Below are 27,519 nucleotides of genomic sequence, written 5' to 3' on the forward strand. Positions count from 1 at the left end.
TGGGATGGTAAGGAAACAGACTGATTCAAATAAAAGTCCGAGACTACATTGGCAAAGAAGGATGGAACAGTATGCAGCTGTAACACCCCCAGAATCACCCAAAGGATCAACTCCCGGCACGACAAGGCCTGCAGCTCAGAAATTTGACGCACTGAATATATAGCCACCAGAAATACAGTCTTCAAGGTCAACAACCGCAAGGAAAGGCTATGCAGTGGTTGGAATGTAGGGCCCTCCAAACAATCTAGCACCAGGTTAAGACTCCACAATGGAACCAGTAACCTCAAGGGAGCCCTAAGATGCTTCACTCCCTTCAAAAATTGGGCCACATCAGGATGAGATGTCAAGGAAACACCATTCACCAGGCCTCTGAAACAGGCAAGAGCTACAGCCTGCACCTTCAAGGAATTAAGGGCCAATCCTTTATTCAACCCATCCTGCAAAAACTCCAGAATGAAAGGGATCTTAACTGAATGAGGAAGAACTCCTGCTCCTCACACCAGGCCTCAAAAACTCTCCAAATCCGTACATAAGCCAACGAAATGGAGAACTTGTGAGTGGGGAGTAAGGTGGCAATCACTGCAAAGGAATAACTATGCTTTAACAGATGAGCCCTTTCAAGGGCCAAACCATAAGACAGAACCAGGACATATCCTTGTGAATAACTGGTCTCTGCTGTAACAGATCCATGTGCGGCAGAAGGTGAAGGGGAGTCTCCACCAGGAGACTTAGCAAATCTGAATACCATGGATGCCTGGGCCAGTCCGGTGCCACCAGGAGTACTAGCCCCCTGTGGCCTTCAATCTTGCGAATTATCCTGCCCAGCAAGGACCATGGAGGAAAGGCATAAAGCAATCTGTCTTCTGGCCAGACCTGTACAAGAGCATCTATTCCCATGGACCACAGATCTCTCCTGCAACTGTAGAATCGAGGAAACCTTGCATTGCGAGAAGTCGCCAGCAGATCTAGGAAGGGAAGGCTCAGCGATCCCAATCTCCTGGAATGTCTCGACTGACAACACCCAGTCTCCTGGGTCCAGATTCTCCCTGCTGAGAAAGTCTGCTCTTACATTGTCTTTTCCTGCAATGTGAGAGGTGGAGATCATCTGCAGATAATTTGCCGCCCATTCCATACGCTGGTCTATTTCTTGCAACACTTGCTGGTTCTTGGTTCCTCCCTGGTGATTGATATAGGCCACCATCATCACGTTGGCCAACATCACGCGAACCACTTGATCCCGCAGCCTATGGCTGAACTACAGGCATGCCAGCTGTACTACCCGGGCTTCCAGGCGATTGATGTTCCAGCGGGACTCTTCGGTTTCCAACCCCCTTGGGCCATTAACTCCAGACAGTGAGCCCTGCAACCATGGAAACTCGCATCTGTTGTGAGTACCAACCAGGTTGGAGAGGATAAGGGAACTCCCTTTCTCAGACGATCCTCCTGCAACCACTATTGGAGGCAGGAGCAGATTTCCATCGACAAGGAGAGCCGAACCGCATAATCCTAAGACTGCGGCTTCAAATGAGAATGCAGAGAGCGCTGAAGAGGACGTATATGCACCCTTGCCCATGGCACCACTTCCAGGGTAGCCGCCATCAAGTCGAGCACCTGTACATAACACCACACCGTCGGGCGTATGGTGTTCACCAACTGACGCTCTTGAGACATCAATTTCTGGATCCAAACTTCCGGTAAGAAAACTCTGTCCTGCTCCATGTCGAACCAGACCCCAGATACTCCAACAACTGGGATGCCTGAATATTGCTCTTGGTCAGGTTCACCACCCAACCGAGCTCCTGCATTAAGGAGATCACCTTGTGTGTCACCAGGTGGCTCTCTTCCTGAGACTTGGCTCTAATCAGCCAGTCAACCAAATACGGGTGTACCAGGATTCCTTCTTTTCGCAAGGCCACCCACTACTACCACCATAACCTTGAAAAATGTTCTGGGAGTGGTGGCTAGATCAAAGGGCAGCGCCCAATACTACAAAGCATAGAAAGCGTTGGTGTTCCAATCAGATGGGAATATGAATGTAAGCCTCTGACAGATCCAAGGAAATCAGAAATTCCTCCGACTTCACCATTATTATCACAGAGTATAAGGCTTCTATGCAAAAATGAGTCACCCTCAAATGACTGTTGACCTTGAGATCCAAGATTGTCAAGTGTAGCCAAGGCAAACAAAATAAAAACAAGACCATATGTCATGGATTGAAGTTCGTTTATTAATATTATTAAATAAATTGCCCGACTCTGACAGAGTTTCGCCTATTCGGCTGCATCAGGGGCTTAGTTGTCTTATATTGTATTTAATATTACACAATTGATCTTGTGTGTGCCAGCGCATCAAAAGAAACTTAGAACTTATGAACCGGCATAACAATGGATCCTACCGCACTGTCAGAGTTGGGCATTTAATTTAATAATATTAATAAATGAACTTCAATCCACAATATAAGGTCTTGTTTTTGGGAGTGATAAGGGGACACCATGAACACATCCCAAGGAATAATGTGAAATTCCAGCACATATCCTTTTTTTGTTTAAATATGTTTATTAACAGCAAATCCAGACATTAAACACAGACATCAATACAACATAAGAACCGTATTAAGTTTTATACATCCTTCTGTATACGGTAAATATGCGCTTATACAACTCTAGGTCTTTGGTATTGTTGTCCTTCACAACCCAATTGTTCATTGCAAATAGAGTTTCGAAAATCTGGGAACCAACATGACAGTCAAAAAATACACATCCAACAGAACTGATAGTCAGATCGCTTGTATGCAATTCCAGCATGTAACTTATATCTTTTCCAACTTAGGCAGCATCTATGGCACTAAACGTAAAAAGTACCATATAGAAAGAAATATGAACACAGGCCTATCCACTATGAACTATATAATGGATTGCTATTAGAAAATTTTTACAATTTTTTAATCTAACCCTCTACCCAGTCTTGATGTACTGATCTTTCCCCCCTCCCCTAAACCCTCCGTCTTAAAAGTATAAAGATTAGTTTTGTGAATTTAACCCCACCCTATCCTCCCCCCTTTCCACAGCCAACTATACAAATCACAGTCCATATCAAGAAATTTGAATAGCAAATAATGCATAGTCCATATCAAGAAATTTGAATAGCAAATAATGCCTACATTTAATACACTATAGGAAAAACATCCGCCTGCATCGATTAGTGTATGGTATTTCGCATGCAGTACATATCACATATCACATATATGCCCCAGCATGGTAAACATAGGCATGTCAAGGCCATAGTATCCCCCTTCTAAATCCCCGTTCCTTCCAGGATCATCAACCTACTTCTCCCACCCACATTAGCCTTGGGATGCTCCCCTCAGCGAAGGAAGGAAAGAAACAGCGTCCTTTGGCAACGAAGATACATAGTCTTGCCAGATGCTTAGAGTTCTGATCCTTTGTTTAGTAGATTTCTGGCGGGCCGATAGGTACTCGTAGTGTAACATCTGCTGTATTTTATGTTTCCACACTGTCTTATACTGGGGGACCGGAGTCAGCCATTGATTCAGCAATGTGTCCAAAGCAGTAAGTATCAGTTTGTGCAAAAATAGAAGTTGAGAGTTACTTAATTGTCCATCTAGATATGTCCCAAGACCAAAGAGCCAAATCCGCGGTTCCAATGGAATCGTAAGACCCCAGAGCTGAAATGTCAATTTTTGTAGATGATGCCAGAAATCTTGTACCAGATCACATACCCAAAAGTTATGATAGTAGTCCGGGTTGGTTGCTCCACATCGGGTACAATCACGGTTAACTGTCAGGCCTATACGAAAAGCCACCAGTTGGGAGCAATATGCCTGATAGTAAAACTTATATTGTTTATCTCTTAGGATCACATTCTCACAGATGAAGGGGATCCGTTGAAAACATCCTTTGATATCCTCCGTAGTAATAGGTTCGGGCAACACTTTATTCCACTTGTGGGTAACATTAGAAAAAACTTGCGGTAATAGCAATGGCTGAAGAGCCAAATAGTACTGCGAGCATGTAAGGCGTTTCCCCAGTGGTCCTTTAAGAAATGTAATAATATGATTAGAGTTCATGAATGATCTGTTGTTCTGTAATTGACCATGAAGAAAGTGTCTCAATTGCAAATAGCCATAGAAGTCCTTATGCGGAAGTTGGTAAATCCGTTGGAGTTCCTGAAAGCTGTATACATATGGTGTAACAGCTTCAAAATGTATCAATTGAGAAATATTTTGTAATCCCAAACTGGCCCATCTCGTGAAAAGAACATTGTCCATGCCCGGAGGAAAGGCAGGGTTTCCCCTTATTGCTTGGCAAACCGTACTCTCTGGGTGTACTTGGTGAAGTTTGCAAATAAGTTTCCACATGGAACGTAGTGGGTGGACCAGGATGCTAGTAGAGCAAGAGGCAGGAAGTGATTTATAAGAGCCATGCAATACAGCCCCTGGTGATAAAGGATATAGCCAATTATTAATGAATCTCATAGGCGAACAAGAGTCTGTAACCAAAATCCAATCTCTAATATGCCGGAGTAAACTGGCGAAATTGTACATTTTCAAACTCGGGCAATTCAAACCTCCAACACTTTTGGGTCGCATTAAAATCTTCAAAGGAATCCTCGCACGTTTACCGGACCATAAATATCTGTTAATGGCTCTATCGATCTCTGCTATATCACGTGCTCTTAGCCAGACGGGCAGCATACTAAAGAGGTAAAGCCATTTGGATATTTCCATCATCTTTAGCAATAATATTTTCCCCGACAGGGACAGTGGTAATGTATGCCAGGTTTGTAATTTCTGTATCAGCTTCTTCTTTAGAGGTGTAACATTTAAAGAGTAAACATCTTTCGGATGCGCTGGTATAAAGATGCCTAGGTACTTCAACGACTTAGTGACCCATTTTAGCGGGAAGTGTCCTGGCCACGTGGACTGTAAGGTTCCGAAAACATCCAACGCCTCGGACTTATCTACATTGATCTTCAATCCTGCAAAGCGTCCAAAATCTCTTTGAATGGATAAGACATGGGGAAGAGCTTGAATCGGATTCGTTAAGTATACTAGCATGTCATCTGCAAAGGCGGCTATGATAAAATGGTCATCCCCAATCTGCTGACCTTGCAATGCCTGCGCCTGAGCCAACTTACGAAGCAGGGGGTCCAGAGAGAGAATATATAAAATTGGCGACAGGGGGCATCCCTGTCTAACTCCCCGCTGAATCCGGATGTCATTGGACAGGGAGTCATTCGCCACAATATATGATCTTGGGTTCTTGTATAGAATGGTTATAGCTTTAATCAACAGCTCCGGAAAACCAAAGCGTTTCATAACAGAGAACATATAGTCCCATGATACCCGATCAAAGGCTTTCTCCGAGTCGAAGCCCACCGCCATTGCCTGCTGTTGTAGCCGGTGAGATGTTTCTAAGGCTGTTATCAAGCGAAAAACATGGGCTCCAGCATTCCTGCCTCCTACAAAGCCAGCTTGAAATGGAGAAATCAACGAAGGTAGTACTGCTCCCATTCGAATGGCTAGTATTCTGGCATACATCTTCAGATCTGTATTCAGCAATGAGATTGGCCGGTACGAAGCAGCCTGTTGAATATCTTTTCCCGGTTTTGGTAGCACGGTAATGAATGCATCATTGAAAGTAGAAGGGAAACCATCTCCCAGCCACGCATGGTTGTAGAACAATGCAAGTTTGTCTACCAGTATGGTGCTCAAGATCTTGTAATACTCCACCGGGAATCCATCTGGGCCAGGAGATTTATTACATTTCCCTGTTTTTATCACACCTGTAATTTCCCCCATTGATATAGGGCGCACCAGTATTTCTTTCTGCAAGTCCGTAATCCTTGGTAGGTTGATATCTGTGAAGAAAGTCTCCTCGTCGTGCTGGTCTCCTTCTCTATCCTCCTTATAAAGGCCTTCATAGAAGCTACGGAGCGTTTCTAAGACATCTGCTGTGTTGGTCACGTAAGTGCCTGCGTGAGTTTTTAAACCCGTAATGTAGGATTTCCTCCTTTTAACAGCGACCAAGCGCGATAAGAGTTTGCTCGACTTATTACCGTATCTATAAAAATAATGGCCAGAAGCCTGGAGAGCGTTCTGTGCCCGAAGATGTAACTGAGCATTAAGCGAATGGACACAAGCCCAGTAAGCTGTTTTATTCGCGGAAGTTGGGCAAGTTGCCAGCTGTTGTTTCGCCTGCTGTAATTGAGATTCTAGCGTTAATATAGCAGTATTCAATTGCTTGCTCTTCTTAATGGTATAAGCAATTATCTCTCCTCTCATGACAACTTTTCCAGTTTCCCAAAATAATGCAGGATCGGTCAGGTGTTGTTGATTATTCTCTTGAAAGTCCTCCCATTTAGTGCGTAGATATTTATGAAATTCTCCATCTTGCAGCAGATAACCTGGGAGACGCCACGATTTTTTCCCGGAAGGCATCGAAGAGACCCGTAGATCAATCCATACAGGTGCGTGATCCGCCACTGCTATGGCTCCTATTTCCGCCGAGTCCACTAGAGAAAATAATCGGTCCACTAGGAGAATATAGTCGATTCGAGATAGTGTACTGTGTGCTCTAGACACATGAGTGTATTCTCTCGTAGTGGGATTCAAAATTCTCCACGGGTCAACAAGGCCCAAGTGCTTGCTTAGTTGAACCACTCCTGAGGTGACAGAAGGGCGGAATCCTTTAGGTAATTGAGATTTATCCAAGGAGGCATCAAATGTACTGTTCATATCCCCGACCACTAGAAGATCGCCTTGGACGTTTGCACATATCCTTTTTGTATCACCTCTAGGACCCACTGGTCTGACGTGATCTTGACCCACCTCCGATAAAAGAGAGAGAGAGAGAGACGTCCCTGTATCTCTTGTTCTAGAAGGTGGGTCGGAAAACCTTCATTGGGAAGGTCGGGAAGGTCCACCACCTGAGCCCGCTCCTCTCTTGGGCTGTCGGGGACGAAAGGACTGAGATCTACTGAAAGGCTGAGTCCACTGAAAGGTCGACCCTCTGTAAGATCGAAACCACCTGGAACCCTGGAGACGACCCCTTATACCAAAGGAGTGCAGTAACTGCTTCTTATCCTCTGGCAACCGAAGAACCAGAGACTCGCCCCAATAATTGGCCAATTTCCCCAACTTGCTCCCAAACATGAGTGAGCCTTTACAGGGCATCTTGGTAAGATTAGTTTTGGTTGCTGCGTCATCTTATCAATTTCGCAACCAGAGCTGACGCCTGGCCGCTATCACCGAAGCTACTCCTCTGCCTAAATCACAGCCTGCTTCTGCTAAAAAGGTGGCAGCAGGCTCCATAACCACTCTGGAATTCCCTCCAGACTCATCAACCTCCTGAGAGAGAAGCAGACAAGATCCCACCACAATGGTGTAGCAGGAAGCAATCTGTAAAGTCATCGACACCGCCTCAAAGGCTTACTTAAGAATAGCCTCAATCCTTCTAACATGCACAACCTTCAAGGCCGCTCTTCCCTCTATAGGACAGGCATCAGCTTAGAGATGGCACATACCAGTGCATCCACTTTGGGAAAATGCAAACTCTCTTTCACGGCTGGGTCCAGGGAGTACAGACCTTAAAATGTCCGACCCCCTTTAAAATTTGCCTGCGGGGTGTCCCATTCCAAATCAATTAATTCCTGAATAGCATCCATTACAGGGAAAAAACAAGAGGCTTTACGTATGGAAAACAAAATGTGATTCTTCCTCAGCTCTGACATAGTATCCAAACCAGGAACACTGAGCTGATTTAAGGTCTGGGAAATCAGGGACGGCAGTTTATCTCTATGAAAGAATCACAACATGGTTCGATACGGTTCCAGCCCTGGAGGAATTTCCCCATCTTTCAGGGAATCTGGATCAACTTCATCATCAGTGCCATCCGGATTCCTGTCGGGAACACCCGCAGGGAGTTGAGGCGAGCCCCGGCACTTAAGCATAGGACTGGAAGAGGGAGGGGCCACCAGCTGAGGGGAAGCCGAGGATTGCACCCCATCCAATTTGTCTGTTTGGATCCTGCTGGTTCAATAATTATCTTAAGCACTGATTTCCGCCTGCAGTGCACAATATTGCCCTAGAATTTATGGTATTTAGCATAGATGTATTTACCCAATCCATACTAGAGGACGGCCTGACTGCAGCATTACTCAAATATAACTTAAACCCCAAAGCTGTTGAGTGTTGGCATCTACAAATCTCACCTGAAAGAGGAAACTTTGCATCCACTGTAAGCTGGGCCCAGGCTGCTGTTCCTGAACAGAGAGTCAAGCTGGGAAAGGAAAGGTTGTGCTCAGTGAATTCAAGAAGGTACAGAGAGCTGGGACTGACACATGGCGTCTTTATCCTAGAGGCTTAACATCGCATTTCTTAACTAAACTATGACCATTTCCAGTATCTCTAAATCATTCCTGCCTCTTCAATTAGCCTCAAAGGGAATCTACAGCATGACAATCTTCCTCCCCATAGAAATGTGCCTCCCAATCTTGTACAAAATGTTGTAAGTCTTGTGGCATCGTATTTTTTGTGCCCATTCATCTCTTTAGTTTTGATATATTCTTCTGCCTCTGTCTACTGCTCTGCTTTCATATTTTAAACGTTAATAATAACGCTACAAGTTGACAACTTTGAAAATCAACAGGCAAGGATGGAGACTCTAAAAATCTGATATACTAATGTTGCATGCAGTTCTGTAAGGAAATCCATTGTTTTCCTCTCTCTACCCCACCCGACATTCTTCCCAACATCATGCAGATTCTGCAAAATCACAATACAAAGATCAACTAAATTAACTAGCAAACACCACAAAATCCTACCAAATATCAGCCATCCCAAGCTGCCAACCCTGCCACTGTCCCCTTAAATACAAAGAAAAATAAAATTACAGTAATTACTGCATTCCAGAAAATACCTACCATGGCAGACAGTGTGCTAGCTGTTGAGTTGAATTTGGGAGAATTGGGTTGTGCCATTTCTGTGGTATATTTGAGGTTGGTTATAGTCAAGTTCACTGTGAAAGGCACATCTGAGGGGGGCGGAGTCTGGGATGTAATTGGCTTCACAGCTGTAAGAATGGCGAAAACAAGTTATAGCAGAATCTGACAATCATGCTTTGTGGGTGATCAGGAAATAATTCAAAATAATTCCTCTTGCTCTGCAGGGCTCCCCTGCTCTGTAAATCTGAGCATCATTTAGTGAGCCTTGAACTATTCAGAAGTTTACAGGACATCGGGAAAGCTTTAATTGATATTTCTAGCATTCATTTGGCTTTAAAAAAAGTGTAATAAATCCTCTCGGAAAGAAGGGAGAAGATGATATTCAAACCTTGACATCCTTTCACATAAAAGTATTGCAATTAATTTTACTTGAAAAGAAAACAATGAGAAAATGTAAAAAACGTTAGAGGTCCATATTGAGTAAGGCACCGAGCAGGAAAGTTATCTGGCGGAGTTCCCCATTACGTTGTCTGGGTAAAGATTTTTGCATAAAGTTATTCAGATAAAGTTATCTGGATCACTTTAGGGAAGGTAATTCAACTACCAGCCTTGCCTGCCTAATTTTATCTGGGCAGCTCTGATGCTCAGCACGGCCCGGAGAAAGTGAAACTGCACCGGGGGGAAGGCTCCCCATGCTGCCTCTATTTGCCTGGGGTAAATTTTGTGTGGAAAATCAGTTGTGGTGTGAACAACATTTAGCTGATGAGCAGGGGGAAAATATTCAAATCTGAGATGTTGTCTGGCTAACTCCAACCCTTAGCTGGACCATCGAGCTCTATCAGGATATTTGTCAGAAGGATCTAGCTACCTAATGATGACGTTATCCATCTGAATCCGGACAGGGAAGGGAGAATACATGTGTATATTTAATTTTCAGATGTATGCATGGATTTCCCAGCATGCTGCTGACCCATAGAAATAGGAGATTCATTCTTTTCAGCTACTTACTGGAGGTGGTTGGGAGAAGATTTCTTTCATTATAACCTGTCAATGAAAAATAGGAATGAATACAATGCTTACATTTCAGAGAATAAAATCAGTGAGCTGCTGATAGTGATGTCCAGAAATGGAATTAACGATACTATGGATGACGTTTTATTTAGTTTATTGCTTCTCTTGATATAACGTTCCGGACTAATCTGCGCACTGGGACAACTGTTCAAAAGGCCACTAAGTGGTGATTTAGGAAGCTAGGTTTAAGGGTGCATTTAGCTAGGATCAAGGCAGCACAGTGGATAGTGATGTACTTTGGGCCTTTAGCTGTTATACTCCAAAGATCTGGAACATGCGTGCATTATTCATAGGCTTGGAGCCCAGCCAGCTCACCTTCAGGAAGAACGCTAAAGCATGACTTTTTAACCAAGCATTCCCAAAAGAGACTTCCTGACCATCAAACTATTTACCACAGAAGTATCCCTGCTACATGGTGTAAGCGCAAAAATGCTCTAACTGGCCTCAAACTGGTGCTCTTCTTTGAGTCACTGGTGGGCTCTGGTAGGTCTAACAAGCCAGGACAGTTTGCATGGAGTCTGAGACTAATACCTCTAGCCCTGACTCTGAGGATCCAGACTGCTTCTAAGACTTACAAAAGAGATCTCCAGGAACAATCATTTGTTCCCAGCAGCTTGAGGGCTGTTGAGACTGTCAAAAGTGCCTGGTGACAGAGCCATGAAATCTCTTTGTATATTTGCTTGTAGAAGTGAAGGAGCTGAGCTCCAGCAGAATCTGAACTTGGATCTGACTCCTGGGAGTAAGGGGAACTGAACTTGTAGATGTCTCTTGGAACTGAAGCACCAACTGAATAACGCTCTTTGAAGTAATTGGACTTCTGTTTATGGTGAAATCTGCTACAGGTAAGCCAGGATATTAATGTTATGTTGCTGTTTTGTATAAAGCCAAGCTTAAAATTGCAGCTTGCATTAGCAGCAAATGAAAACCTAACGCATGGTCACTTTGCCTTTAGGGTGCATCCTTGAGGAAATGAAAAGTGCTGAGCACAGAACTTCTCTTGTCCAGGAGCTGAACTGCTGAGCAGCTTTTCACTGGTGTGAAAGTAGAAAAAGAATCAAAGGAGCCTCAGAATCCTGAATTTATCATTCTCAGTCAAGAGGTAGAATCCCAAACATAAAATAGAAGGAAAGAAGTCCCTTACCATTGACATAGAGGCTGTTCTTGTCCAGGTTATAAGGTCCCATCTGACTGATACCATTGGTCTTCTTGCTCAGCTCCTGGTACATAGATACTCGATCAAATGCGGGAGCACCAGAATTATTTTTGTAGGTGCACACAGCATCTAATGTAGTACCATCTGTGCCGTTTGCAGATCTGCAAAGACAAATTTATGAGACATGACTACGAGGACAGACTCGCTGATTCTGATGACAGATGCAATTGCTGTATAAATCTGATAGCAAAAACTTGCAGCTTCCAATTAATCAAGCGAGGGATCTTCTTTTACCAAACTTGGTGAAAAAGGAAATGGACTTTCTACCTTTCCAGAACACGATTTTAGATCAATACATGCCAAAGACCATGAATCCGCAGATTTGATAATTAACAGGCCATACTGCACCTATCCTGACTGGCGAGTAAATCTCTACAGGCAAAGCCAGTCATTCTTAGACTGCATCCTAGGGATCATTTTCACTGGAGCCAACCACTTTCATTCTCCATTGTACACAGGGACCGTAACTTACAAATCGGCGCACAGGGACACATTGGCGTGCTTTGGTCCGCACCCAGGTACGTGGTCATCTCATAACTTGCGCATGCATTAGCATTCATCTTATAAAATAGCATGGCAGTGTGTACATGTGCGCCAAAGTTTAAGTGAGTGCCCACATGTGCGCATAAATCCCGTTTTTTCCCGGGTAAGTCAGATTTTAAAAGAGGTGCCAGCCTACACCATTGCCAGTTTACCAGTTCATTCACCAGTTCACCCAAATAAGAATTAGGTCCTTCAAATTCCCTGGTTGGATAGCTTACACTGTCACCAATGACTTCGGACCCTTTGAACCTCTCTGAAATGGCTCAATCCTTTTATTTTATTGTTTACATATCCATACGTATGGTGACTTTATATTTAATATGGGTAATGATAGCTATTAACTTTGTTAATATGATAATTATCATTTATACTTGTGTTTATGTAACTGTCAATTATTTTACTGAAAATGTAAACTTTTTTGAAGGCTAACCACCATACATCGGTATATAAAATCGTTTAAATAAATAAATAAATACATTGATAGCAGATGTAATGTTACACACCAGGGGACCTTGGCACACAATGGAGAATGTAAATATTTGCATGTACATCTCATGCTCAGGCCCCGAAATGCCCATGCCCCTCCCCTTTTCTAAAACTTTTCAGATGTGCTTATTACGGCTTTTAAATTTGCTATCTAGGCACTTTTTAAAATATGGTGCGAGTGAACCCAACTTCTTCATGCATCCCTTAAACGATGCGTGCGCCGGCCTATTTAATTTCACCTCATAGACTATAGTTCTGCATCCTGGGAGTCATCCAGTCTGTCTGTTTGGAACCTGTAGGTTCAATAATTATCTTAAGCACTGATTTCACCTGCAGTGCACAATATTGCCCTAGAATTTATGGTATTTAGCACAGATGTATTTACCCAGTCCATACAAGAGGACGGCCTGACTGCAGCATTAATCAAATGTAACTTAAACCGCAATGCTGTTGAGTGTTGGCATCTACAAATCTCACCTGAAAGAGGAAACTTTGCATCCACTGTAAGCTGGGCCCAGGCTGCTGTTCTTGAAGAGAGAGTCAAGCTGGGAAAGGAAAGGTTGTGCTCAGTGAATTCAAGAAGGTACAGAGAGCTGGGACTGACACATGGCGTCTTTATCCTAGAGGCTTAACATCGCATTTCTTAACTAAAGTATGACCATTTCCAGTTTCTGTAGAACATTCCTGCCTCTTCAATTAGCCTCAAAGGGAATCTACAGCATGACAATCTTCCTCCACATAGAAATGTGCCTCCCAATTGTTCAAAATCTTGTGAGCTCTCGGGGATGGGATCCTTCTGTGTCTCTTCATCTCCATTAAAATTTGGCATTGTGCAGATTGCTAACACCTTTTACACAATAATTATAACGGTACAGGTTGAAACTTTACTTATAAATAGCAAGTACAGAGACTCTAACAATCAATGTAATAATGTTTCATGCACTTCTATAAGGAAATCCAATGTTTTCCTTTCTCCCCATTCATCGTTCTACCCAACATCATACAGAGTCAGGATAAGGATACTCAAAATGCAGAGATCAGCTAGTTTAATTAGGAAAAACCCCAAATCCTACCAAATGTCAGCCATCCCAAGCTGCCAACCCTGCCACTGTCCCCTTAAATACAAAGAAAAATAAAATTACAGTAATTACTGCATTCCAGAAAATACCTACCATGGCAGACAGTGTGCTGGCTGTTGAGGTGAATTTGGGAGAATTGGGGTTTGCCATTTCCGTGGTATACTTGAGGTTGGTTATAGTCAAGTTCACTGTGAAAGGCACATCTGAGGGGGGCGGAGTCTGGGATGTAATTGGCTTCACAGCTGTAAGAATGGCGAAAACAAGTTATAGCAGAATCTGACAATCATGGTTTGTGGGTGATCAGGAAATAATTCAAAATAATTCCCCTTGCTCTGCAGGGCTCCCCTGCTCTGTAAATCTGAGCATCATTTAGTGAGCCTTGAACTATTCAGAGGTTTAAAGGACATCGGGAAAGCTTTAATCGATTTTTTTAGCAGGCATTCAGTTTAAAAAAAAGTGTAATAAATCCTCTCGGAAAGAAGGGAGAAGATAATATGCAAACCTTGACATCCTTTCACATAAAAGTATATTATTTTGTGTGGAAAATCAGTTGTGTGAACAAAATTTAGCTGATGAGCCTGGGGAAAATATTCAAATCTCGGATGTTGTCTGGCTAACTCCAATCCTTAGCTGGACCATCGAGCTCTATCAGGATCTGTCAGAAGGATCTAGCTACCTAATGATGACGTTATCCCTCCGGATCTAGACAGGGAAGGGAGAATACATGTATATATTTAATTTTCAGATGTGTGCATGGATTTCCCAGAAATAGGAGATTCATTCTTTTCAGCTACTTACTGGAGGTGGTTGGGAGAAGATTTCTCTCAGTATAACCTGTCAATGAAAAATAGGAATTAATAAAATGTTTACATTCCAGAGAATAAAATCAGTGAGCTGCTGATAGTGATGTCCAGAAATGGAATTAACGATACTATGGAAGACGTTTTATTTAGTTTATTGCTTCTCTTGATATAACGGTCCGTACTAATCTGCGCACTGAGACAACTGTTCAAAAAGCCACTAAGTGGTGATTTAGGGAGCTAGGTTTAAGGGTGTATTTAGCTATGATCAAGGCAGCACAGTGGATAGTGATGTACTTTGGGCCATTAGCTGTTATACTCCAAAGATCTGGAACATGCGTGCATTATTCATAGGCTTGGAGCCCATCCAGCTCACCTTCAGGAAGAACGCTAAAGCTTGGCTTTTTACCAAGCATTTCCAAAAGAGACTTCCAGTCCACCAAACTATTTACCACAGAAGGTCCCTGTTTCATGGTGTAAGAGCAGAAATGCTCTGACTGGCCTCAAACTGGTGCTCTACTTTGAGTCACTGGTGGGCTCTGGTAAGTTTAACAAGCCAGGACAGTTTGCATGAAGTCTGAGACTAATACCTCTAGCCCTGACTCTGAGGATCCAGACTGCTCCTAAGGCTTACAAAAGAGATCTCCAGCAACAATCATTTGTTCCCAGTAGCTTGAGGGCTGTTGAGACAGACAAAAGTGCCTGGTGAGAGAGCTATGAAATCTCTTTGTATATTTGCTTGTAGAAGTGAAGAAGCTGAGCTCCTGCAGAATCTGAACTTGGATCTGACTTGTGGTAAAGGAAAGAAGTCTCTTACCATTGACATAGAGGCTGTTCTTGTCCAGGATATAAGGACCCATCTGGCTGATGCCATTGGTCTTCTTGCTCAGCTCCTGGTACATAGATACTCGATCAAATGCGGGAGCACCAGAATTATTTTTGTAGGTGCACACAGCATCTAATGTAGTACCATCTGTGCCATTTGCAGATCTGCAAAGACAAATTTATGAGACATGACTACGTGGACAGACTTGTTGATTCTGATGACAGATGCAATTGCTGTATAAAATCTGATACCAAAAACCTGCAGCTTCCATTTAATCACGCAAGGGATCTTGTTTTACCAAACTTGGAGAAAAAGGAAATGGTCTTTCTACCTTTCCAGAACACGATTTTAGACCAACACACGCCAAAGACCATGATCCGCAGATTTGATAATCATCAGGCCATACTGCACCTATCCTGACTGGCGAGTAAATCTCTACAGGCAAAGCCAGTCATTCTTAGACTGCATCCTAGGGATCATTTTCACTGGAGCCAACCCCTTTCATTCTCCATTGTACACAGGGACGGTAACTTACAAATCAGTGCATAGGGACACATTGGCGTGCTTTGGTCCGCACCCAGGTACGTGGCCATCTTATAACTTGTGCATGCATTAGTGTTCATGTTATAAAATAGCATGGCAGTGTGTACATGTGCGCCAAAGTTTAAGTGAGTGCCCACATGGATGCATAAATCCCGTTTCTACTGCGAAAGTTGGATTTTAAAAGAGATGTCAGCCTACACCATTGCCAGGTTACTAGTTCATTCACCAATTCTCCCATGTAACAATTAGGTCCTCCAAATTTCCTGGTTTGATAGCTTACACTGCCACCAGACCCTTTAAACCTCTCTGAAATGGCTCGATCCTTTAATTTTATTGCTTACAAGTCATCCGTAGCAGAAGTAATGTTACACACCAGGGAACCTGGGCATGCAAATGGGAATGTAAATATTTGCACGCACATCACTTGCTCAAAAGACCAGAAACACCCAGGACCCGCCCAGGCCCCTCCCTTTTCCAAAACCTTTCAGATGTGCATATTACTTCTTTTAAATGCATATCTGGGCTCTTTTTAAAATATGGCACGAGTGAACCCAACTTCTTCATGCATCCCCTAAACAATGCGGGGCGGATTTTCAGAGCCCTGCTCGCGTAAATCCGCCCAAAACCGGGCGGATTTACGCGAGCAGGGCCCTGCGCGCCGGGAAGCCTATTTTACATAGGCCTCCCGGCGCGCGCAGAGCCCCGGGACTCGCGTAAGTCCCGGGGTTCTCGGAGGGGGGCGTGTCGGGGGGCAGGTCCGGTCGTCGCGGCGTTCCGGGGGCGTGTCGGCAGCGTTTTGGGGGCGGGTACGGGGGCGTGGCTACGGCCCGGGGGCGTGGCCGCGCCCTCCGTACCCGCCCCCAGGTCGCGGCCCGGCACGCAGCAGGCCCGCTGGCGCGCGGGGATTTACGTCTCCCTCCGGGAGGCGTAAATCCCCCGACAAAGGTAAGGGGGGGGTGTAGACAGGGCCGGGTGGGTGGGTTAGGTAGGGGAAGGGAGGGTAAGGTGAGGGGAGGGCAAAGGAAAGTTCCCTCCGAGGCCGCTCCGATTTCGGAGCGGCCTTGGAGGGAACGGGGGGAGGCAGCGCGGCTCGGCGCGCGCAGGCTATACAAAATCGATAGCCTTGCGCGCGCCGATCCAGGATTTAGTGGATACGCGCGGCTCCGCGCGTATCTACTAAAATCCAGCGTACTTTTGCTTGAGTCTGATGCGCAAGCAAAAGTAGGCTGATCGCGCTTCTTTTAAAATCTACCCCTGCGTGCGCCGGCCTATTTAATTTCACCTCATAAACTATAGTGCTACATTCTGGGAGTCATCCAGTCTGTCTGGTTGGATTCTGCAGCTTCAGTAATTATCTTAAGCAATGATTTCTTCCTGCACTGCACAATATTGCCCTAGAATTTATGGTATTTAGCATCCATACTAGAGGACGGCCTGACTGTAGCATTAATCAAATGTAACTTAAACCCCAAAGCTGTTGAGTGTTGGCATCTACAAATCTCACCTGAAAGAGGAAACTTTGCATCCACTGTAAGCTGGGCCCAGGCTGCTGTTCTTGAGCAGAGAGTCAAGCTGGGAAAGGAAAGGTTGTGCTCGGTGAATTCAATAAGGTACTGACAGCTGGGACTCACACATGGTGTCTTTATCCTAGAGGCTTAACATTGCATCTCTTAACTAAACTATGACCATTTCCAGTATCTGTAAAACATTCCTGCCTCTTCAATTAGCCTCAAAGGGAATCTACAGCATGACAATCTTCCGCCACATAGAAATGTGCCTCCCAATCCTTCAAAATCTTGTGAGCCCTGGGGGATGGGATCCTCTTGTGTCTCTTCATCTCCATTTAAATTTGGCATTGTGCAGATTGATAACACCTTTTACACAATACTTATAACAGTACAGGTTGAAACTTTGCATATAAATAGCAAGTACAGAGACTCTAACAATCAATGTAATAATGTTTCATGCACTTCTATAAGGAAATCCATTGTTTTCCTCTCTCCACCATCCATCATTCTACCCAACATCATACAGATTCAGGAAACTCAAAATACAAAGATCAGCTAGTTTAATTAGCAAAAACCACAAAATCCGACCAAATGTCAGCCATCCCAAGCTGCCAACCCCTGACAATGTCCCCTAAAATGCAAAGAAAAATAAAATTACAGTAATTACTGCATTCCAGAAAATACCTACCATGGCAGACAGTGTGCTAGCTGTTGAGTTGAATTTGGGAGAATTGGGGTTTGCCATTTCCGTGGTATACTTGAGGTTGGTTATAGTCAAGTTCACTGTGAAAGGCACATCTGAGGGGGGAGGAGCCTGGGATGTAATTGGCTTCACAGCTGTAAGAATGGCGAAAACAAGTTATAGCAGAATCTGACAATCATGGTTTGAAGATGATCAGGAAATAATTCAAAATAATTCTCCTTCTGCAGGGCTCCCCTGCTCTGTAAATCTGAACATCATTTAGTGAGCCTTGAACTATTCACAAGTTTACAGGACATCGGGAAAGTTTTAATCGATATTTTCAGCAGGCATTAGGCTTCAAAAAAAGTGTAATAAATCCTCTCGGAAAGAAGGGAAAAGATGATATTCAAACCTTGACATCCTTTCATGTAAAAGTATATTATTTTCTGTGGAAAATCAGGATGGTCCAATCCTTAGCTGGACCATCGAGCTTTATCAGGATCTGTCAGAAGGATCTAGCTACCTAATGATGACGTTATCCCTCTGGATCCAGACAGGGAAGGGAGAATACATGTGTATATTTAATTTTCAGATGTATGCATGGATTTCCCAGCATGCTGCTGACCCATAGAAATAGGAGATTCATTCTTTTCAGCTACTTACTGGAGGTGGTTGGGAGAAGATTTCTTTCATTATAACCTGTCAATGAAAAATAGGAATGAATACAATGCTTACATTTCAGAGAATAAAATCAGTGAGCTCCTGATAGTGATGTCCAGAAATGGAATTAACGATACTATGTATGACATTTTATTTAGTTTATTGCTTCTCTTGATATAACGTTCCGGACTAATCTGCGCACTGGGACAACTGTTCAAAAAGCCACTATATGGTGATTTAGGAAGCTAGGTTTAAGGGTGTATTTAGCTATGATCAAGGCAGCACAGTGGATAGTGATGTACTTTGGGCCATTAGCTGTTATACTCCAAAGATCTGGAACATGCGTGCATTATTCATAGGCTTGGAGCCCAGCCAGCTCACCTTCAGGAAGAACGCTAAAGCTTGGCTTTTTAACCAAGCATTCCCAAAAGAGACTTCCTGACCATCAAACTATTTACCACAGAAGTATCCCTGCTACATGGTGTAAGAGCAAAAATGCTCTAACGGGCCTCAAACTGGTGCTCTACTTCGAGTCACTGGCGTGATCTGGTAAGGTTAACAAGCCAGGACAGTTTGCATGGAGTCTGAGACTAATACCTCTAGCCCTGACTCTGAGGACCCAGACTGCTCCTAAGGCTAACAAAAGAGATCTCCAGGAACCATCGTTTGTTCCCAGCAGCTTGAAGGCTGTTGAGACAGACAAATGTGCCTGGTGAGAGAGCCATGAAATCTCTTTGTATATTTGCTTGTAGAAGTGAAGGAGCTGAGCTCCTGCAGAATCTGAACTTGGATCTGACTCCTGGGAGTAAGGGGAACTGAACTTGTAGATGCCTCCTGGAACTGACGCCCCTACTGAATAACACTCTTTGAAGTAATTGGACTTCTGTTTATGGTGAAATCTGCTACAGGTAAGCCAGGACATTAATGTTATGTTGCTGTTTTGAATAAAGCCAAGCTTAACATTGCAGCTTGCATTAGCAGCAAATGAAAACCTAACGCATGGTCACTTTGCCTTTAGGGTGCATCCTTGAGGAAATGAAAAGTGCTGAGCACAGAACTTCTCTTGTCCAGGAGCTGAACTGCTGACCAGCTTTTCACTGGTGTGGAAGTAGAAAAATAATCAAGGAGCCTCATGCTCCTGAATTTATCATTCTCAGTCAAGAGGTAGAATCCCAAACATAAAATAGAAGGAAAGAAGTCCCTTACCATTGACATAGAGACTGTTCTTGTCCAGGTTATAAGGTCCCATCTGGCTGATGCCATTGGTCTTCTTGCTCAGCTCCTGGTACATAGACACTCGATCAAATGCGGGAGCACCAGAATTATTTTTGTAGGTGCACACAGCATCTAATGTAGTACCATCTGTGCCATTTGCAGATCTGCAAAGACAAATTTATGAGACATGACTATGAGGACAGACTCGCGGATTCTGATGACAGATGCAATTGCTGTATAAATCTGATAGCAAAAACCTTCAGCTTCCATTTAATCACGCGAGGAATCTTGTTTTACCAAACTTGGAGAAAAAGGAAATGCTCTTTCTACCTTACCAGAGCACGATTTTAGACCAACACATGCCAAAGACCATGATCCGCAGATTTGATAATCATCAGGCCATACTGCTCCTATCCTGACTGGCGAGTAAATCTCTACAGGCAAAGCCAGTCATTCTTAGACTGCATTTTCACTGGAGCCAACCATTTTCATTCTCCATTGTTCATAGGGACCGTAACTTACAAATCGGCGCACAGGGACACATTGACTTGCTGGTCCACACCCAGGTACGTGGTCATCTAATAATTTGCGCATGCATTAGCATTCATCTTATAAAATAGCATGGCAGTGTGTACATGTGCGCCAAATTTTAAGTAAATGCCCACATGGGCGCATAAATCCCATTTCTACTGTGAAAGTTGGAGTTTAAAAGAGGTGCCAGCCTAAACCATTGCCAGTTTACCAGTTCATTCACCAGTTCTCCCATGAAAAAATTAGGTCCTCCAAATTCCCTGTTTGATAGCTTACACTGTCACCAGTGACTTCAGACCCTTTAAACCTCTGAAATGGCTCGATCCTTTTATTTTATTGCTTATATGTCATCCATAACAGAAGTAATCTTACACACCATGGGCATGAATGTATTTAAACGTACATCTCTTTTTCAGGAACTGAAATGCTCATGCTCCGCCCTGACCATGGCCACGCCCCTCCCATTTTCTAAACTATTAATATGTACACACTGTGGATTTTATGTGCATATCTTGGTGCTTTTTCAAATATGGTCGGCATGAACGAGCCCAACTTCTTCGTACATCCATTAAATGATCTGCATGCCGGATTTTTAAATTTCACCTTATACATTATAGTGCTGCATCCTGGGAGTCATCCAGTCTGTCTGTTTGGATCCTGTAGCTTCAATAATTATCTTAAGCACTGATTTCCACCTGCAGTGCACAATATTGCCCTAGAATTTATGGTATTTAGCATAGATGTATTTACCCAATCCATACTAGAGGGCGGCCTGACTGCAGCATTAATCAAATGTAACTTAAACCCCAAAGCTGTTGAGTGTTGGCATCTACAAATCTCACCTGAAAGAGGAAACTTTGCATCCACTGTAAGCTGGGCCCAGGCTGCTGTTCTTGAACAGAGAGTCAAGCTGGGAAAGGAAAGGTTGTGCTCGGTGAATTCAAGAAGGTACAGACAGCTGGGACTCACACATGGCGTCTTTATCCTAGAGGCTTAACATCGCATTTCTTAACTAAACTATGACCATTTCCAGTATCTGTAAAACATTCCTGCCTCTTCAATGAGCCTCAAAGGGAATCTACAGCATGACAATCTTTCTCCACATAAAAATGTGCCTCCCAATCCTTCAAAATCTTGTGAGCCCTGGAGGATGAGATCCTTCTTTGTCTCTTCATCTCCATTTAAATTTGGCATTGTGCAAATTGCTAACACCTTTTACACTATAATTACAACAGTATAGGTTGAAACTTTGCATATAAATAGCAAGTACAGAGACTCTAACAATCAATGTAATAATGTTTCATGCACTTCTATAAGGAAATCCAACGTTTTCCTTTCTCCCCCATCCATCATTCTACCCAACATTTTATTTATTTATTTTATTTAGTTATTTATTTATGAACTTTTAATATACCGATATTCGTAGAACACATCAAGCCGGTTTACAATTAACTGAAAGAAAGAAATTACATTTAACGGGGGGTGGGACGAGGGGAGCAGGCAAGAAAGGGGGAGAAGGGATGCGCTGGGAAAGAGAGGGACTCAGAGTAGGATACTGAAATGAGGTTAATAGGAGAAAGTTGAGAGGAACCAAAATAGCTTTAGTAACTTACTATATTTACATCATTGGAAGAGTAAATAAAGTAAATGGACTAGCTATATACATAAATATACTGTAAGACGAGTTCTGCGAGGCAGGTTGGGCCTTGTCTAAGTTTGGCTAGTATCCAGGTAGGCCTGTTTGAAAAGCCATGTCTTGATGCCTTTTTTAAAGTTGCGTAAGGATGGTTCTAGACGGAGATCAGTGGGAAGGGAGTTCCAGAGGGAGGGGCCAGCAATGGAGAAAGCTCTTTCTCTGGTGAGGGTTAGGTGTGCAGTTTTGAGGGATGGGGTGAGAAGGGTGCCTGCAAGGGAGGTTCTGGTGGGGCGGTTAGAGGATCGGAAATGAGGCAGTTCTTCGAGCCAGGGAGGGTTGTCTTTGTAAAGCGTGCTGTGTAGGATGGTGAGAGTTTTGTATTGAACGCGGAAAGGGATGGGAAGCAGAGTCAGGATAAGGATACTCAAAATACAAAGATCAGCTAGTTTAATTAGCAAAACCCCCAAATCCTACCAAATGTCAGCCATCCCAAGCTGCCAACCCTAACACTGTCCCCTTAAATGCAAAGAAAAATAAAATTACAGTAATTACTGCATTTCAGAAAATACCTACCAAGGCAGACAGTGTGCTAGCTGTTGAGTTAAATTTCGGAGAATTGGAATTTGCCATGTCCGTGGTATACTTGAGGTTGGTTATAGTCAAGTTCACTGTGAAAGGCACATCTGAGGGGGGCGGAGTCTGGGATGTAATTGGGTTCACAGCTGTAAGAATGGCAAAAACAAGTTATAGCAGAATCTGACAATCATGCTTTTGCGGATGATCAGGAAATAATTCAAAATAATTCCTCTTGCACTGCAGGGCTCCCCTGCTCTGTAAATCTGAACATCATTTAGTGAGTCTTGAACTATTCAGAAGTTTAAAGGACATCGGGAAAGCTTTAATCAATATTTTTAGCAGGCATTCGGCTTAAAAAAAAAGTGTAATAAATCCTCTCAGAAAGAAGGGAGAAGATGATATTCAAACCTTGACATCCTTTCACGTAAAAGTATATTATTTTGTGTGGAAAATCAGTTGTTGTGTGAACAAAATTTATCTGAGGAGCAGGGGGAAAATATTCAAATCTCGGATGTTGTCTGACTGAATCCAATCCTTAGCTGGACCATCGAGCTCTATCAGGATCTGTCAGAAGGATCTAGCTACCTAATGATGACGTTATCCCTCTGGATCCAGACAGGGAAGGGAGAATACATGTGTATATTTAATTTTCAGATGTAAGCATGGATTTCCCAGAAATAGGAGATTCATTCTTTTCAGCTACTTACTCGTGGTGGTTGGGAGAAGATTTCTTTCATTATAACCTGTCAATGAAAAATAGGAATTAATACAATGTTTATATTTCAGAGAATAAAATCAGTGAGTTGCTGATAGTGATGTCCAGAAATGGAATTAACGATACTATGTATGACGTTTTATTTAGTTTATTGCTTCTCTTTATATAACGTTCTGTACTAAACTGCGCACTGGGACAACTGTTCAAAAAGCCACTAAATGGTGATTTAGGGAGCTAGGTTTAAGGGTGTATTTAGCTATGATCAAGGCAGCACAGTGGATAGTGATGTACTTTGGGCCATTAGCTGTTATACTCCAAAGATCTGGAATACGCATGCATTATTCATTGGCTTGGAGCCCAGCCAGCTCACCTTCAGGAAGAACGTAAAGCATGGCTTTTTAGCCAAGCATTCCCAAAATGGACTTCCTATCCATCAAACTATTTACCACAGAGGTATCCATGTTACACGGTGTAAGAGCAAAAATGCTCTGACTGGACTCAGTCTGGTGCTCTATTTTGAGTCACTGGCAGGCTATGGTAAGTTTAACAAGCCAGGACAGTTTGCATGGAGTCTGAGACTAATAGCTCTAGCCCTGACTCTGAGGACCCAGACATCTCCTAAGGCTTACAAAAGAGATCTTCAGGAACCATCGTTTGTTCCCAGCAGCTTGAGGGCTGTTGAGACAGACAAAAGTGCCTGCTGAGAGAGCCATGAAATCTCTTTGGATATTTGCTTGTAGAAGTGAAGGAGTTGAGTTCCTGCAGAATCTGAACTTGGATCTGACTCCTGGGAGTAAGGGGAACTGAACTTGTAGATGTCTCCTGGAACTGACGCCCCTACTGAAAAACGCTGTTTGAAGTAATTGGACTTCTGTTTATGGTGAAATCTGCTACAGGTAAGCCAGGACATTAATGTTATGTTGCTGTTTTGAATAAAGCCAAGTTTAACATTGCAGCTTGCATTAGCAGCAAATGAAAACCTAACACATGGTCACTTTGCCTTTAGGGTGCATCCTTGACGAAATGAAAAGTGCTGAGCACAGAACTTCTCTTTTCCAGGAGCTGAACTGCAGACCAGCTTTTCACTGGTGTGAAAGTAGAAAAATAATCAAAGGAACCTCATAATCCTGAATTTATCATTCTCAGCCAAGATGTAGAATCCAAAACATAAAGTAGAAGGAAAGAAGTCCCTTACCATTGACATAGAGGCTGTTTTTGTCCAGGATATAAGGACCCATCTGGCTGATGCCTTTGGTCTTCTTGCTCAGCTCCTGGTACATAGATACTCGATCAAATGCGGGAGCACCAGAATTATTTTTGTAGGTGCACACAGCATCTAATGTAGTATCGTCTGTGCCGTTTGCCGATCTGCAAAGACATATTTATGAGACATGACTATGTGGACGGACTCGCTATTTCTGATGACAGATGCAATTGCTGTATAAATCTGATACCAAAAACTTGCAGCTTCCATTTAATCATGCGAGGGATCTTGTTTTACCAATCTTGGAGAAAAAGGAAATAGTCTTTCTACCGTTCCAGAACACGATTTTAGATCAATACATACCAAAGACCATGATCCGCAGATTTGATAATCAGCAGGCCATACTGCTCCTATCCTGACTGGTGAGTAAATCTCTACAGGCAAAGCCAGTCATTCTTAGACTGCATCCTAGGGATCATTTTCACTGGAGCCAATCACTTTCATTCTGCATTGTACACAGGGACGGTAACTTACAAATCAGCACACAGGGACACATTGGCGTGCTTTGGTCCGCATCCAGGTACGTGGCCATCTTTTAACTTGCGCAATGCATTAGTGTTCATGTTATAAAATAGCATGGCAGTGTGTACATGTACGCCAAATGTTACGTGAGTGCCCACATGGCCGCATAAATCCCGTTTCTACTGTGAAAGTTAGATTTTAAAAGAGGTGCCAGCCTACATCATTGCCAGTTTACCAGTTCATTCACCAGTTCTCCCATGTAACAATTAGGTCCTCCAAATTCCCTGGTTTGATAGCTTACACTGCCACCAGTGACTTCAGGCCCTTTAAAACTCTCGGAAATGGCGTGATCCTTTTATTTTATTGTTTACGTATCATCCATACGTATGGTGACTTTATATTTAATATGGGTAACGATAGCTATTAACTTTGTTTATATGGTAATTATCATTTATACTTGTGTTTATGTAACTGTCAATGATTTTACTGAACATGTAAACCGTTGTGAAGGCTAACCACCATACATTGGTATATAAAATCGATTAAATAAATAAATCAATAGCGTAAGTAATGTTACACACCAGGGGACCTTGGCACGCAACGGAGAATGTAAATATTTGCATGTACATCTCATGCTCAGGCCCCGACACGCCCATGCCCCACCCATGCCCCTCCCCTTTTCCAAAACTTTTCAGATGTGCATATTACGGCTTTTAAATTTGCTATCTAGGCACTTTTTAAAATATGGCGCGAGTGAGCCCAACTTCTTCGTGCATCCCTTAAATGATGCATGCACCGGCCTATTTAATTTCGCCTCATAGACTTTAGTTCTGCATCCTGGGAGTCATCCAGTCTGTCTGTTTGGAACCTGTAGGTTCAATAATTATCTTAAGCACTGATTTCCGCCTGCATTGCACAATATTGCCCTAGAAGTTATGGTATTTAGCATAGATGTATTTACCCAATCCATACTAGAGGACGGCCTGACTGCAGCATTAAGCAAATATAACTTAAACCCCAAAGCTCTTGAGTGATGGCATCTACAAATCTCACCTGAAAGAGGAAACTTTGCATCCACTGTAAGCTGGGCCCAGGCTGCTGTTCTTGAACAGAGAGTCAAGCTGGGAAAGGAAAGGTTGTGCTCAGTGAATTCAAGAAGGTACAGAGAGCTGGGACTGACACATGCGTCTTTATCCTAGAGGCTTAACATCGCATTTCTTAACTAAACTATGACCATTTCCAGTATCTGTAGAACATTCCTGCCTCTTCAATTAGCCTCAAAGGGAATCTACAGCATGACAATCTTCCTCCCCATAGAAATGTGCCTCCCAATTGTTCAAAATCTTGTGACTCTCGGGGATGGGATCTTTCTGTGTCTCTTCATCTCCATTTAAATTTGGCATTGTGCAGATTGTTAACACCTTTTACACAATAATTACAACAGTATAGGTTGAAACTTTGCATATAAATAGCAAGTACATAGTCTCTAACAATCATTGTAATAATGTTTCATGCTCTTCTATAAGGAAATCCAATGTTTTCCTTTCTCCCCCATCCATCGTTCTACCCAACATCATACAGAGTCAGGAAACTCAAAATACAAAGATCAGCTAGTTTAGCAAATATCCCATATCCAACCAAATATCAGCCATCCCAAGCTGCCAACCCTAACACTGTCCCCTTAAATAAAAAGAAAAATAAAATTACAGTAATTACTGCATTTCAGGAAATACGTACCATAGCAGACAGTGTGCTAGCTGTTGAGTTGAATTTGGGAGAATTGGGATTTGCCATGTCAGTGGTATACTTGAGGTTGGTTATAGTCAAGTTCACTGTGAAATGCACATCTGAGGGGGGCGGAGTCTGGGATGTAATTGGGTTCACAGCTGTAAGAATGGCGAAAACAAGTTATAGCAGAATCTGACAATCATGCTTTGCGTATTTCCAGGAAGCAATTCAAATTATTTCTTCTTGCTCTGCAGGGCTCCCCTGCTCTGTAAATCTGAACATCATTTAGTGAGCTTTGAACTATTCAGAGGTTTAAAGGACATCGGGAAAGCTTTAATCGATATTTTTAGCAGGCATTCGGCTTAAAAAAATAGTGTAATAAATCCTCTCGGAAAGAAGGGAGAAGATGATATTCAAACCTTGACATCCTTTCACATAAAAGTATATTATTTTGTGTGGAAAATCAGTTGTTGTGTGAACAAAATTTAGCTGAGGAGCAGGGGGAAAATATTCAAATCTCGGATGTTGTCTGGCTAACTCCAATCCTTAGCTGGACCATCGAGCTCTATCAGGATCTGTCCTAATGATGACGTTATCCCTCTGGATCCAGACAGGGAAGGGAGAATACATGTGTATATTTAATTTTCAGATGTAAGCATGGATTTCCCAGAAATAGGAGATTCATTCTTTTCAGCTACTTACTCGTGGTGGTTGGGAGAAGATTTCTTTCATTATAACCTGTCAATGAAAAATAGGAATTAATAAAATGTTTACATTTCAGAGAATAAAATCAGTGAGTTGCTGATAGTGATGACCAGAAATGGAATTAACGATATTATGGAAGACGTTTTATTTAGTTTATTGCTTCTCTTAATATTTATTTATTTATTTATTTATTTTATTTGCGTTTTTTCTATACCGGCATTCATGGTAAGAAACCACATCATGCCGGTTTACATGTAACAAGGGGTGAGAACAAACAACGGAACATAAACAAGTGCAAGGAGATCAAAAGTT

General features: G+C 42.9%; 1 protein-coding gene across 14 annotated transcripts in view; it reads right to left on the reverse strand.

The window, feature by feature from the left end:
• The window catches only part of MUC16 (mucin 16, cell surface associated), a 161,524-nt gene that overhangs the window by 32,915 nt on the left and 101,090 nt on the right, over positions 1–27,519 (reverse strand). For 11 of the 14 annotated variants that reach the window (XM_029610950.1, XM_029610960.1, XM_029610949.1 and 8 more), the window contains 19 exons: positions 27,205–27,240; positions 26,512–26,660; positions 25,828–25,895; positions 24,244–24,416; positions 23,041–23,076; positions 22,331–22,479; positions 20,964–21,031; positions 19,582–19,754; positions 18,379–18,414; positions 17,722–17,870; positions 17,030–17,097; positions 14,974–15,146; positions 14,155–14,190; positions 13,450–13,598; positions 12,755–12,822; positions 11,177–11,349; positions 9,973–10,008; positions 8,944–9,092; positions 8,233–8,300 (listed from right to left, as the gene is read on the reverse strand). In XM_029610950.1, coding sequence (XP_029466810.1) covers positions 8,233–8,300; positions 8,944–9,092; positions 9,973–10,008; positions 11,177–11,349; positions 12,755–12,822; positions 13,450–13,598; positions 14,155–14,190; positions 14,974–15,146; positions 17,030–17,097; positions 17,722–17,870; positions 18,379–18,414; positions 19,582–19,754; positions 20,964–21,031; positions 22,331–22,479; positions 23,041–23,076; positions 24,244–24,416; positions 25,828–25,895; positions 26,512–26,660; positions 27,205–27,240 — 1,957 coding nt within the window. The remainder of the gene's footprint in view (positions 1–8,232; positions 8,301–8,943; positions 9,093–9,972; positions 10,009–11,176; positions 11,350–12,754; positions 12,823–13,449; positions 13,599–14,154; positions 14,191–14,973; positions 15,147–17,029; positions 17,098–17,721; positions 17,871–18,378; positions 18,415–19,581; positions 19,755–20,963; positions 21,032–22,330; positions 22,480–23,040; positions 23,077–24,243; positions 24,417–25,827; positions 25,896–26,511; positions 26,661–27,204; positions 27,241–27,519) is intronic. The other 3 variants (XM_029610952.1, XM_029610954.1, XM_029610955.1) reach the window with 3 other exon arrangements.

The sequence above is a fragment of the Rhinatrema bivittatum genome, chromosome 8 (assembly GCF_901001135.1).
Source record: "Rhinatrema bivittatum chromosome 8, aRhiBiv1.1, whole genome shotgun sequence".
Classification (NCBI taxonomy): Eukaryota; Metazoa; Chordata; class Amphibia; order Gymnophiona; family Rhinatrematidae; genus Rhinatrema; species Rhinatrema bivittatum.